Below are 13,238 nucleotides of genomic sequence, written 5' to 3'. Positions count from 1 at the left end.
CTCTCCATGTTGAGAGTTTCTTGGGAGAAACTCTGAGAGGCTGAGAACCAGCTGCCTAGGCCACACTGACAGTTCTTTTGCTTCTACACTGTGCGGGTGTTCTTTCTCCCTGGGCTTTTCTCTGGGATGAGGACATAGCTTCCCTCTGTCATGAGGTTCACATCCCAACTTCACTCCAGGACATGGCCCCATCTCAGAGATACAATGATAGCTAAGCTTTTAAAATTGTCTTTCTTTCCCCAACCTGTGGACTATTTTCTGGTCGTGTGTGTGTGTGTGTGTGTGTGTGTGTGTGTGTGTGTGTGTGTGTGTGTGTGTGTGTGTAGAAAAGAAAAATGTTCTGACTGATATGCTTTTAAACCTCAACTTCCCCTTAAGGCCTGAGATTTGGAAAACAAAAACTTGTATAAAAGTTTGACTTTTTTGGTGCCTGCATTCTTCTGGTCACATTCCTTCCCTGAGGCAGCACAGGCAAAATGTCAGCTGCCCCATAATGGGGTAGGAAAGTAAGAATAATCAGAGAAATAAGGTGTATCTGTTTGTTTTCAAAATAGCATAGTGCCCCTAATGTTTTTAATTCTCCCCAAACCATAAAGTCTCCTTTTTCCTGATTTCCAAATTTCCCTTTCCCGATCATAACCCCCTTCCTTGACTTTCCACTCTCCCTTCTGCCCTCCCACTCCTGTTGCCTAAACTTTGGTCTGGTTTGTGCTGGGGCACCTGGTATATGTTTTCATTATGACACTTACCATAGTCTAATGGCTGTTATCTTCACAGGAGACTCTGAGAAGCTTGACAGGTGGAATAATGTTCTAGTCCACTTTGTGTCTTCAGTCTGAAGGACAGAGCTTGACATAAAAAAGTTTAATAAACTGAGGAGAAACTGATCTCTACATAAAAAATGATTTGTCCAAACTCTAAGTATTAAAGACAATAGCTAACACTCACATAGCATTTACATGCACCTGTTCTGCTTCATATTAACTCTTTGACTCTGACAGTAATTATGTGAGTTGGTATCTATTATCCTCATTTTACAGATAGGGAAATGGAAGCACAGAGAGATTTAGCAACTTGCCCAAGGTCACACAATAGCAAGTGAAAAAGCCATTATTTGAACCCAGACAGTTAGTCTTTTAAAAAAAAAAAAAATTGGTGGCTGTATGGTACAGGGATCAAACCCTGGACCTTGGCTTAATCAGCAACAGGCTCTAACCAACTGTGCTAACCAGCCAGTCCTGAACGCGGGCAGTTTGGCATTAGGGTCCATACTGTTAGTCACTTGGCCTCTCATATATTGACGTGGCTTTTGTAAGAAGATGTCGCATTCACTGTGTAAAAGATTCTGATACATTTTTTAAAAATTCCACTGATCTCAAATGCTTCCAAAGAGACATCAAAGGAAGAAAATATAGGAGAATGGATTGTATTGTTTTACTCATTATTAACAAGGATAATTTATTGAAACAATTACCTTAAAAACACCAGGATTTTAAGAAGGTCAATTATTTCTGTCACACTCGGGTCAGGATGCTCACAGGTCCTAAAGAACATACCCCCAAGGATGAGAAAGGAAAAAGGAACAAAACCAGGCAGAATTATCCCTATTTTTAAGGAATCTAAAAAGAAGTCAAGAGGAGGATAGATTAGGCATCTTTCCAGTGGTCTGATCATTCCAGAAAAGAAAAATATAGAGTAATTCAGAGTTTTCCTTTATTTTTCTAGAGCCTCCATACTTAAGTCAAATGATAACTCTAATGAAATAGCCATGGTAGTGACATTTAAATTGATTATTGAAATGGTCTTAAAACAAATATGTCTTTGTATAAAAATTTGACATTCCTTCATTAAATTTAAAGATAAGATATTACATTGTCATTAATTCTGGGTAACTATGAGATTTTTGGATAATTTTTCTGAGCAAGTAATAATTAAAAAGCTTTTTCATTGCTTTGTTGCTTATTATAACACTGAAAATCAGACAGATTTTTGTGAGCTATCTTTCTTTACTGCAAACTATGAAAGGATAATAACTATAACTTCACTTTTGTTGAAATCCTGACACCCAACTAGTTTTCTTTATTATTCTATATTAAATATATCTACTCGCAACTAATGTGCCATCATGGAAATATTTCCTTTTCAAATATAAATAATTATCCGTAAATTACCCTACACCAAACAAGCCAGACTGGAGCACTGAGTATTGAAAAAAAAATCAAAGTTAAAAGGTCCTTTGGCCCATTTTGGACAAAGAACACACACACATTCATTTATTCTTTTATTTAAAAAGTGTTGAGTACCTATTATATACAAGGCAAAAGTTGATATGTTAACAATGTCTATTGAATATGATAAATAATAATTCCAAACATGACCAGTCCATCAATTCATTTATGTCCTAATGGCTGGTTAAGCGATGGGTGCTGTCCATTTAAGGCTCTTAAGACACCCAAAATCCTGGAAAATAATATTCACTGTAGTTATAGTTATACTCTTGTTTCCAAGGCTAATAAAAAATAACACTCCATTAAGGGGTTAAAAACCCCAACTAGTCACAACTATGGGTAAAGAAGTAAGCTGGTAATATAAGCCAGATCTAATTTTTTGTCTGATCATTGGTGAACATTTGACATGGTATATAACTACATTAAGTATTTAGCAGATATCAAAATGCTATGTTAAATACATATGAATTGTTAATAATAAGTAAAATAAAAGAAAGTTAATGTGGAAATTTCATTAAGGAAATAGTGGCCACATTAATTGTATATAACTTTCCTACTACTTATTAAACTGAAATATTTATCATTTTTGTTTCATGATTATATTTTACAATATGAGAAATTCCATGTAAGATGAAACCATTTATTTTGTGATGAAATTTGGAACTGCAGCAGAATCTTGGCTTTATCCTATTTTATTTCAAAAAATTTTAATGCCATGAATAATGGTAAAAAGTTTAAAATGGAACTAAACACATGAAATCACAATTCATTACTTTTACATTTCTTTATTTTAAACTCTTCTACTGTATAACCATAAAACCCCTTTGTCATGAAATTCCTTAGTAGTGCCTTTTGTCAATTGAATTTCGTCTAGAAAAACTTAGATTTTTATTAGTTATGGTTCTTTTCTATACAAGATTGAAGATAAAGTTCAAGTGTTTGTAAGAATTAGGTAAAAATAGTTTTTGTGGTTGCTACATGAAAACTTTTGAGCCATTTCCTCTTAATTAAAAATAATTCTAACATTCCCCATGGGGTTATAATATGGCTGAGACTTGTTGAAAGTAATTGGAATATGTTAATGAGAGAATATTTTCATGCTAAACTAAGTATCAGGAGTGCACATATTATTAAAATGATTTTTTTTTTTTACATAGACAATGACCTACATTTTTATTTGCCTAGAAGTCTGAAAATTGTTAACAGTAGAAAGGTTAGTACAATGTAGTACCAATCAGTTTTCTTGACACATTCAGGTTTATAAGGACCAAACTTTCTGTCAATTAGCCCCTGGCTTTTGCAGCTAGGAACCTCTTGTTTTAGTGTCTTAATTAAAGGACAATGGAGCTATAAGAACAAGCTATGAAAGAAGGAAGCATCTTAAAAGCAAAAGTCTTCTCTGATCAATCTGCTTTTGTTTTCCTTATTGAACACACACCTGAATGCTTTTGTGCCTCTGAAGATCTAGAACACAGCTATCGGGTGGATAAAAGAAACAAAAGTAGAAAAAGAACAGCTGTCATTTTAACCATACAATCATTGGCCAGCAGTGCTACAAGGGGCCTCACCAGTTCCCTGGTCTCTTCTCCTGTCTCTAGGGGCAGAACTTCCCCATAAAATTGCTGTTTCTCTTCCCATGCTTTTCCAGGCAAAACAATGCCACTGCTTTCTATCAGGAGCCCAACAGTGACAAAGCTACTCTTTCCTGTATTCATCCTGCCCCAAATCACAAAATGCGCTCTGTTTCCTTGCACTGTCAGGTTGGTGTTGTGAGGAGAATGAATAAAAGAGTTCACCTCTTATCCCTTTAATATTATGCTTTCTGAATATCTTCTTAGCTATCAGGTGGTGGTGGGGGGAATGGATCTGGGATGGGATGCATCATAGATACAAGGTAGAGAGTTTTCTGGAATTTTAAAATACCACCAAGTCACTGGTAGTTAAGTGGGCTAAGGATGACTGAAGTTTTAGAACTACCAATTCACAGGACAAGATTCATGACTGCCCTTTTCAGTTCTCCCCAAATTTATTAGTGGATTAATTTCCAGATTGGTGTATTTAATGGAAAGAGGCACTCTTCAGTTACAGGGAGTTAAGTCAAGAAAGATTGAGGCTATAAGCACTGGTGGTACATTCCAGTTTGGTCATGCTTTCTGATCCCTAACTACATAGTTGGATAAGAAAGTGCATCAGATAGATGTGAAAAAGCATGTGTTGCCTCTCCAAAGTCCAGAAGTGCTTTAAAACTGTGATGTATATAATTAGGAATAATAAATTACGTGCACAAAAGGAGTTTATCATAACATAAAATTAAAAAGTGACAATTTCATCACACGGTTACACTGCTGTTTTCCTTTTTTTTTTTTCTTTTTTTTTATGGTTTTGTCCTTTTTTGTTTCATTTTTCATTTCCATTTTTGTTTTTTATGCAGAGTTCGGGGAGGGTAGAGATTTGGTCCACTGAAGATTAGTCACCCTCATGATATATATGTTAGAAAAAATATCAGCAGCAAGACTCTCTGTAAATAGATTCTGTTTGATGTAGCTAGTCTGTCTTTTCTGTTTTGCCCTCTTTCACAGCAGCCTCTGAAGTTTTCCGCAGGGGGGCTTTTTCTGAGTTGGCATGTCCTTGGCCAGAATCCGCTGCTCCGCCGTTTTTGTGAGTAGTGTGTTTTTCCAAGTAGTTTAGCATTTCACTGAGGACTGTTTGGAAAGTGCTTAGAGCTGCACATATTGCTGGAGTCCCAAAGCCATGAGTGATCAAACTGGAAGTGAGAAGTGGTAGGAAAAAAGAGATGAATAATTTACAGTGTGATGTGGAACAGCAAATCCCCCCATTTATTCCAGAACATTCAATTAATCAGGAATTTATTATGTTCCTGAATGATGCTGAGTATTGTGGAGGATACAACACAATCCAATGTATTCCCCTTTACCATAAGAAATAAGGACCTATTTGGAAGAAGACTTGTCATTGATAGAGTCAGTATGCACTAATTACTAGCATGTCTTGAGTATTTAACATGAGACTTAATTCTCCATCTCATTAAGAAATAGCTAGAAAATGCAACTTTCTATGTGTGGGAATCTTCTTGCTTTCAAAAATGGCATATATGCTCGTACAGGCATAGGTCATGCAAGAAGTCATCACAATTGGCTGAATGTGATTGATGGCTAGCTGTTCCTCTAACTTCACTCTTTTCTTCTTCCAATGAATGAAGTTTTATCTGGGCATATGACCATCCTGCTAGAGACTACATTCCAAGCTTCTCTTGCAGCTAGGTTTGGACATGGAACTAACCTACACACAATAGAACATGAGGGGAAGTGATATATACAACTTTTATTTGCTTAAAAGAAAATTGAGTGCCCTCTATTTCCTCTCAAAATAGCTATGCTTTATGCAGATGAGGATAATTACCTTGGTGGGAAGAACAGAACAAGATGGAAAGAGCCTATTCACCTCCAGACTCATAGATGAGAGAGAAGTAAAATTCTTTCTTGCTTAAGCCACTCTATGTTTGGGTCTTGAAAGATAACTAATTAACTCATAATTGTAACTGATAAGCAAATGTTGGGGGGAGTTATATTAACTTTAGTATAGGTAGCCTTTCTAACCATGACAAATATCATTTCTGGTTGAACAAATGCATAACTATAGATTCACCATCTTGTGACTAGAACCTACCCAGACTGCCAGTTTTCTTCCCATAAGTTATGTCTTATTATAATCTATATATAAATGCTTGCCACATATGATGCACATTTTATAATATATATACAACATTATTTATGTATTGTATTTTCAATAAATTAAGCCATTAACTTCTTATAAGTCCTAAGTTATTTTGGTTATTATGATATTAGCAGTTTTTAAATCAAATGGCACCATCCTGCATAATATGTTAACTACCTGTAGTTAGCTCCCTTAGGGTAATTAATATTTAATAGCAAAAATAATGAGATTTTAAAACAATGGAAATGCAGGTTTTGTAGTCCAAGACAGTGGAGGTAATAGTAGGATCTACCCTATGGGGTTGTTGTTTTTTATGCAGAGGGCTCAGAATGATGCCAGACCTACACTGAGTGCTCAAAAAGTCATAGATATTGATGGCTGTAATATACACATGGTACGGGCATGTTTTTCTGCATGTCTTGTTATATTTCACAGGTTGCTACCATCTTTCCTCTGGGTATTTTACAAAGCTTACTCTATGCCTCAGTCATAATTAACACATATTAAAAAGAAAAAAATAAAAGACTTAAGTCTCTGATTATTTAGAAAACAAATGTTCAGAGCTTGGGTAAGAATGTGTGACAAAATTTGTAGTATAAGACATCATTATAGTTCAAGTATATTCATATCTTTGCTGTAGTGGCTTGCGTTGCTGAGCAGGAAAACTGATTTCAGCTCCACTTTTACAATGAGACAACTACAGAGAAGTACATATGATTTGGAATCTATCAGGAGCCTGGACAACAGATGGAATTGTTTGGAGTGGTGGAAGAATTAATCATGGTAGTACCCACAAAAAGAACTGAGTGAGGCCTACCACCGTTAATGTCTAGATGTTGGGCCTTAGGCACAAACTGCCTCTTTCATGTCTTATTCCTGTTTAGAGCTCTTTGCACCTTAGATGAAATTTATTTTACTCTGTGTTAACATGTCCTGTTTGTTGTGACTTGCCTCTTCATCTATAACTGAAAATATAGTATTTAGTTTTATTTGGGTAAATATTAAAGTTAATAGCCAATATTTGAGTTCTGAACATATGCCAGGCCCTGTTCTGAGTTCTTTAGATGTTTTATCTCATATAATCCTAGCTGCAACAATAATAACTAGGTATTATTATTTCCATTTTACAGATAATAAACTGAGGCTCAGAGAAGTTAAATAATTTTCCTAAGTAATTGTATAATCTGTATTGCCTCTGTACATATGTTATTCTCAGGCTGGGATATGTTTTATTTCTTTTCTTTGAGAAATCACATTTCTGTTGACAGTTTTAGCTCAGTTTCTCTGATTTAACGTTATTCTTTGGCAGCCTTGGAGGCCTGGAAGATGATGATTCTTCTTACTTTCCTGTCTAAGAGCAGAATTTTTAGAAGTCAAATGCAGAGTGTAGAGGTTAGGTAAATGCTTTAATTATCCATGTTGAGAATTGTCACCATAATGATAGATTCCTCTTAAACTTCTCCACTTATGGGCTTTCTTGCTTCCAAGGTATGTATCTAATCATTAGCAGGTTGCATTGGCATCTTTGGCCTGGATTAAGAACAAGGTATACCAAGTCCTCACATTGGCTCTAACCATAGGCACTTTGTGATTTGGGCAAGTTAGCCTTGTAAGATAACAATGGTATGACTAGAACATCTGCAAGGTTCCAACTCTAAGCTTCAATTTAAGAGTACTAATACTTATACTGCTCTTTTTAAAACCTAGAACATGGATAGAAGGTTATGAAAGTTGGAAAACAACTTAGTTCAACAGGAAAGTCTAAAATTGATTGCAGAACATGCAACTAAGAAAATTAACTGCTTGAAGTGTTATTGTTCAATATGAAAAATATTACATGTTTTATTAATTACCTTAATTTAACATTACCTGCAGATCAAAATTCATGAATAGCATACTGTATAGGATGATACTAAGTACAAGGCATGGACTCTTTTCTCTCAGTTTCTAGTGAAGTTTTTGAATCCAAATAATTAATGTAATCTAATCTTGAACTAGAGTAATGCAGAAAAAAGTGTACAATCACAGGGTGATTAAAAATAATTTCTGGGAACTTCATGCTATCCTGTTAGCTTCAATCACTCCAGAAAAATAGGTGCGTATTTTATTCATAGTAACATACAAAAAAGGAAAGGAGGAATAATTCAGGGTGCATGGAAAAATAAAAGAAAAAGAAAAATGGTAGGGCTGACTAGTAATCCCAGATAGAAAATAAACCAAAGTCACCTGCAAGGTAACAAACTATTGTCAAATATCCAAAATCTTTAATAATGAGAATCATTTTTGCCTTTGGAAAATATAAGTTTTCAGCCACAGATTTAATATTTAAGTTATACTTAGCATTTACATATAATTTTCATCGGATTAATATCAGAAAGCATTTCACAAACAAATATTACCTGGTTTAAATAGTAGCCATTATGATAGTAGGTAGTCAAAATATAGAAGTTCTTCTAAATTCAAATTCATTTAAAACTACCCTCAAGGAGGCAATTAAAAGAACAAACTGGCATTGGGCTAGATATGTCATCTCCAAGCCACATTTGTTAAATTTTTTCTGAATAGTGGCAGAGGATACAAATGATGTATCAGAGTTCTTAATGTTTCCCAAATCTCCTTCCTTCACCTTATGTAACCATATATATTCTATCACTTTATTTTTGTAAAGCTTATCTCAGATTTATCGTTTCTTAATCCCGAAACCTAATAGGTTGTCATTCCTATTTGTGTACCTTTGTGTCTCCTTCCTCTTTTCAGCCAACCTAAATTCTACTCACCTTTCAAAGCTCCTTTGATGATATGAATAAAAAGGAGTTAGTTTCCTGGTCCCTTAAGAAATTGGAAAAAAAATGTGCTCCTTCCAAAGAATAGAAAGTTGACAAAAAGATGAGATAACTCAAATAGAATTTGGGAAAAAAGAAGTACCATTCCCAAAAAGAATGTAAAACTAGAGCCCACTGAGGACAATGGTTCAGAAAACAGACAGGTGAGGCTAAGATCCCAGTCAACAATGTGAGCAAGAGTAGTAGGAACAATATGGATGGCATCAGAGACAACCAAAATATCCCAGAAGTTAATCACAAGTGGCAAAGAAGATGTTATATATACAAGGGTACTTCAAAAGATTTATGAAAAGATTTGTATTATTATTAATTCTATTTTTCCATGAACTTTTTGAAGTACCCTCATGCCTCCCAAAATATGTAGTTTGGGCCTCATACTATAAATTGGTAATCAAAAATCATAATCTATTCTTTTTTTAAAGTACAGGGAGTGTTAAAATAAAATAAAAATAAACCACAAGCTGACAGCAGCAACAACAAAAATACATAGGCTGAAGAAAAACATTTGACAAAATTCAACATCCTTTCATGATAAAAATTCTCAACAATGTTGGTATAGAAGATATGTACCTCAACATAATAAAGGCCATATAAGGCAACCCTACAGCTAACATTATACTAAATGGTGAAAAGCTGAAAACTTTTTCTCTAAAATCGGGAACAAGACAAAGGTGGTCACTCTTACCACTTCTATTCAAAATAGTAGTGGAAGTTCTAGTCACAGTAATCAGGCAAAGGAAAGAAATAAAAGTAATCCACATCAGAAAGGAAGAGGTTCAATTGTCTCTGTTTGCAGATTGCATGATCTTATATATAGAAAATCCTCAAGATCCAGAGGAATGGAAATCATCATGTTGAAGAGATACCTGCACTCCCATGTTTATTGCAGCTCTGTTTACAATAGCCAAGATATGGGACCAACCTAAATGTCCATCAATAGATGATTGGATAAGGAAACTGTGGTATATATACACTGTGGAATACTACTCTGCCATAAAAAAGAACAAAATACTCCCATTTGCAACAGCATGGATGAACCTAGAGAAACTTACATCGAGTGAAGCAAGCAAAGCACAGAGGGATAAATTCCGCATGTGCTCACTCATATGTGGGAGCTAAGAGAGAAAGAAAGACAGCAAAGAAAGACCACAGCAGTGCCGTTATCCAACAGAGGGAGGGAACATTCCTAGCACTACAAATCGGAGTGGAGGGGATAAGGGCAGGAGGAGGGAGGTTGGGGGATAATTGGGAGGGGACAAAGGGCACAAATTAATTTCTGGTAATGAGTATGCCTCCAGTATGAATCTGGTCCTCACATCATGGGCAGGAGGGGGGACAATCAGCTTTGTATCTCATGAATATTTGTAATAAATAAAAACAAAACAAAACAAAACTGATGTGTGTTAATAGAAATAAAAAAAAGACTCCACTTAAAAACTGTTAGAACTAATAAATGAATTCAGAAAAGTTGCAGGATACAAAAAATTAGTTGCATTTCTATACATTACCAAAGCACTATCCAAAAAAGAAATTAAGAAAGCAACCCCATTTACATTAGCATCAAGAAAATAAAATACTCAAGAATAAATTTAAGCAAAGGAATGAAAGATCTGCACACTAAAAACTATAAGACATTGAAGAAAGAAATTGAAGAAGACACATAAATGGAAGGATATCCTGTGTTCATGGATTGAAATAATTAATATTTTAAAGATATATTCTGTACTACCCAAAGCAATCTATAGATTTAATGCAATCCCTATCAAAATTCCAATGGCATTTTTCATAGAAATAGAAAAAAAATCCTAAAATTCATATGATACCACAGAAAACCCCAAATAGCCAAGGCAATTTTGAGAAAAAGGAACAAAGACAAAAACATCATACTTTGTAATTTCAAATTATACTACAAAACTGTAGTAATCAAAACAGTGTGGTACCTATACAAACAGATGCACAGACCAATGGAACAGAAATAATCCAGAAATAAACCCACATATATATGGTAAACTAATCTTTGACAAGAGCACAAAGAATATACAGTGCATAAAGGATGGTTCTTCAATAAATGGTGCTGGGAAAACTGGATATCCACACATAAAACAAAAAGAAATAAAAATAAAAAGAAATTGGACACTTATTTTGTGCCATACACAAAAATTAACTTGAAATGAATTATAAACTTAAATGAATTAAACTTAAATGAATTAAACTAAAATCATAAAGTTCCTACAAGAAAACATAGGGAAAAAAAATCTCTTTGACATTGGTCTTGGCGATGATTTTTTAGATATGACACCAAAAACATAGGCAACAATGGCAAAAATAAACAAATGAAACTCAAAAGCTTCTGCACAGCAAAGGAAATAAACAAAATGAAAAAGCAACCTATAGAATGAGAGAAAATACTAGAATACCATACATCCAATACAGCATTTGTATTCAAATATATAAGAAACTCATACAAGTAAATAGCAATAAATTAAATAAATAAAAAACCTGATTTTAAAAAGGGCAAAGGACCTAAGCAAACATTTTTCCCAAGATGACATACAAGTGGCCAGCAGGTGTATGAAAAGATGCTCAACATCACTTATCATCAGGGATATGCAAATTAAAACCACTATGAGACATCACCTCACACCTATTAAGATGGCTGTTAAAAAAAGATATTAGATAAGTGCTTGTGGGGGTGTGGAGAAAAGGGAACCCTTGTATACTGTTGGTAGTAATATAAATTGGTACAGCTGTATAGGAAACATTATGGAGGTTCTTCAAAAATTTAACATTAGAACTACAACATGCTTCAGCAATCTTCCTATTTAGCATATTTTCAAAGGAAATAAAATCAGTATCTTGAAGAGATATCTATCTGCACTCCATGCTCATTGCAGTATTATTCACAATTACCAAGATGTGAAAACAATTAAATGTCTGTCAACAGATAAATGAATAAAGAAAATGTGTGCATGTGTGTATGTGCATGTGTTAATAATTATTCAGTCATAGAAAAGAAGTAAGTCCTGCTATTTGTCGCCATACGAATAAATTTGGGAGACATTATGCTAAGTGAAATGAGCCAGACTCAGAAAGACAAATACCATTATGATTTCTCTAACACGTGGAATCTACAAAAGTCAAATCATAAAAGCAGAGAGTAGAAGGGTAGTTGTCAGGGGCTAGGAGGTGGGGGAAATGGGGTGATGTTGGTCAAAATGTACAAACTTTCAGTTATCAGATAATAAGTTTTGGGGATCTAATGTACAGTAGATTGACTATAGTTGATGATGCTGTGTTATATACTTGAAATTTGCCAGGACAGTGAATCTTACATGTTGTTACCACACACACACACACACACACACAAGTAGCTATGTCAGGTGATGGATGTGTTAACTTGATTGCGGTAATCATTTCGCAAAGTAAAATAAACAGGCCTGAAGTGAAGAACTATTATCATCATCAGCCCATACTCTTCCTGACATCTTCTGCCATTTGGGTATCAGTCATCTTCAGGAGGCAGCAGCTAGGTAGGGTGTGGGAGTGAGACTCCAGTGTATGGGATAATTGAATTATCAAAAGGCTCCATGTTCCTTGGCTTCATCTGGGCATCTCTGATGCCCAGACTAGCAGGATTTCGTTCTAAAGTTATGTTTCAAAAATGAGGAAGAGGAACAATGCAGAGATAGACCCGTTGGCTTGGAGGAGACAGTGCTACATTAGCATATGAAAAATTAAGTAGTAATTAAGATACTTTTCTTTCTTTTCAAAGAGTTGAATCTTTAAAATTGGCAATGATATAATTAATGGAGATGGGACTCTTTTTTTTAAGTTTAGGAAACTCCTATTTCTGAATAAAAAAAACACAGGCACATGTTTCAGAGACAATAAAGTGGTTAGGTAATCTCTGAGAAACCATGAAAGATGGAAAACAAAGTTATGAAACTGGACAGAAAAATATGCCTTAAATGTTGAAGCGGGGTCAAAAAAGAGACACATTTTTGATACTCTGGCTTATTAAATTGCATTTAGCTAGCCCTCTAACAAATTTATATAATGGGATTTTTAAAAAATCGGGTTAGGTTTTAATATACATATAATAATATTTACTTTTTTAGGTTTGCAGTTAGTCGAATTTTGACAAATCCACACAGTTGTGTAACTAACACCAATTCCCAAAAAGTTTTCTAGTGCCCCTTTATAGTCATTTGATTTTCCCCACCCCTAACAACCACTGCTCTAATTTCTGTCCCAATAGTCTTTACCCAGCCCCCAATATCATATAAACTAAATCATAAAGTTTGTAGACTTGTTTGACTGCCTTCTCTCACTTAGTATAATAATTGTGAGATTGATTCATGTCATATTTATCAATAGATTGTTTCTTCTTATTGCTGGTATGTATTTCATTGAGTGAATTTATCATAATTTG

The 13,238-nt window shown here is 34.6% G+C and overlaps 1 protein-coding gene across 1 annotated transcript in view; it reads right to left on the bottom strand.

The window, feature by feature from the left end:
* Positions 1–4,772: 4,772 nt before the first annotated feature.
* The window catches only part of TFAP2D (transcription factor AP-2 delta), a 62,635-nt gene continuing 54,169 nt past the window's right edge, over positions 4,773–13,238 (bottom strand). The window contains exon 8 of the mRNA XM_063098129.1: positions 4,773–4,992. Within this exon, the coding sequence (XP_062954199.1) occupies positions 4,773–4,992 (220 nt within the window). The remainder of the gene's footprint in view (positions 4,993–13,238) is intronic.

This window comes from Cynocephalus volans, chromosome 5 (assembly GCF_027409185.1).
Source record: "Cynocephalus volans isolate mCynVol1 chromosome 5, mCynVol1.pri, whole genome shotgun sequence".
Lineage (NCBI taxonomy): Eukaryota > Metazoa > Chordata > Mammalia > Dermoptera > Cynocephalidae > Cynocephalus > Cynocephalus volans.
Note: the sequence above shows the minus strand (reverse complement) of the source record. Positions and strands in the feature narration are given on the sequence as shown.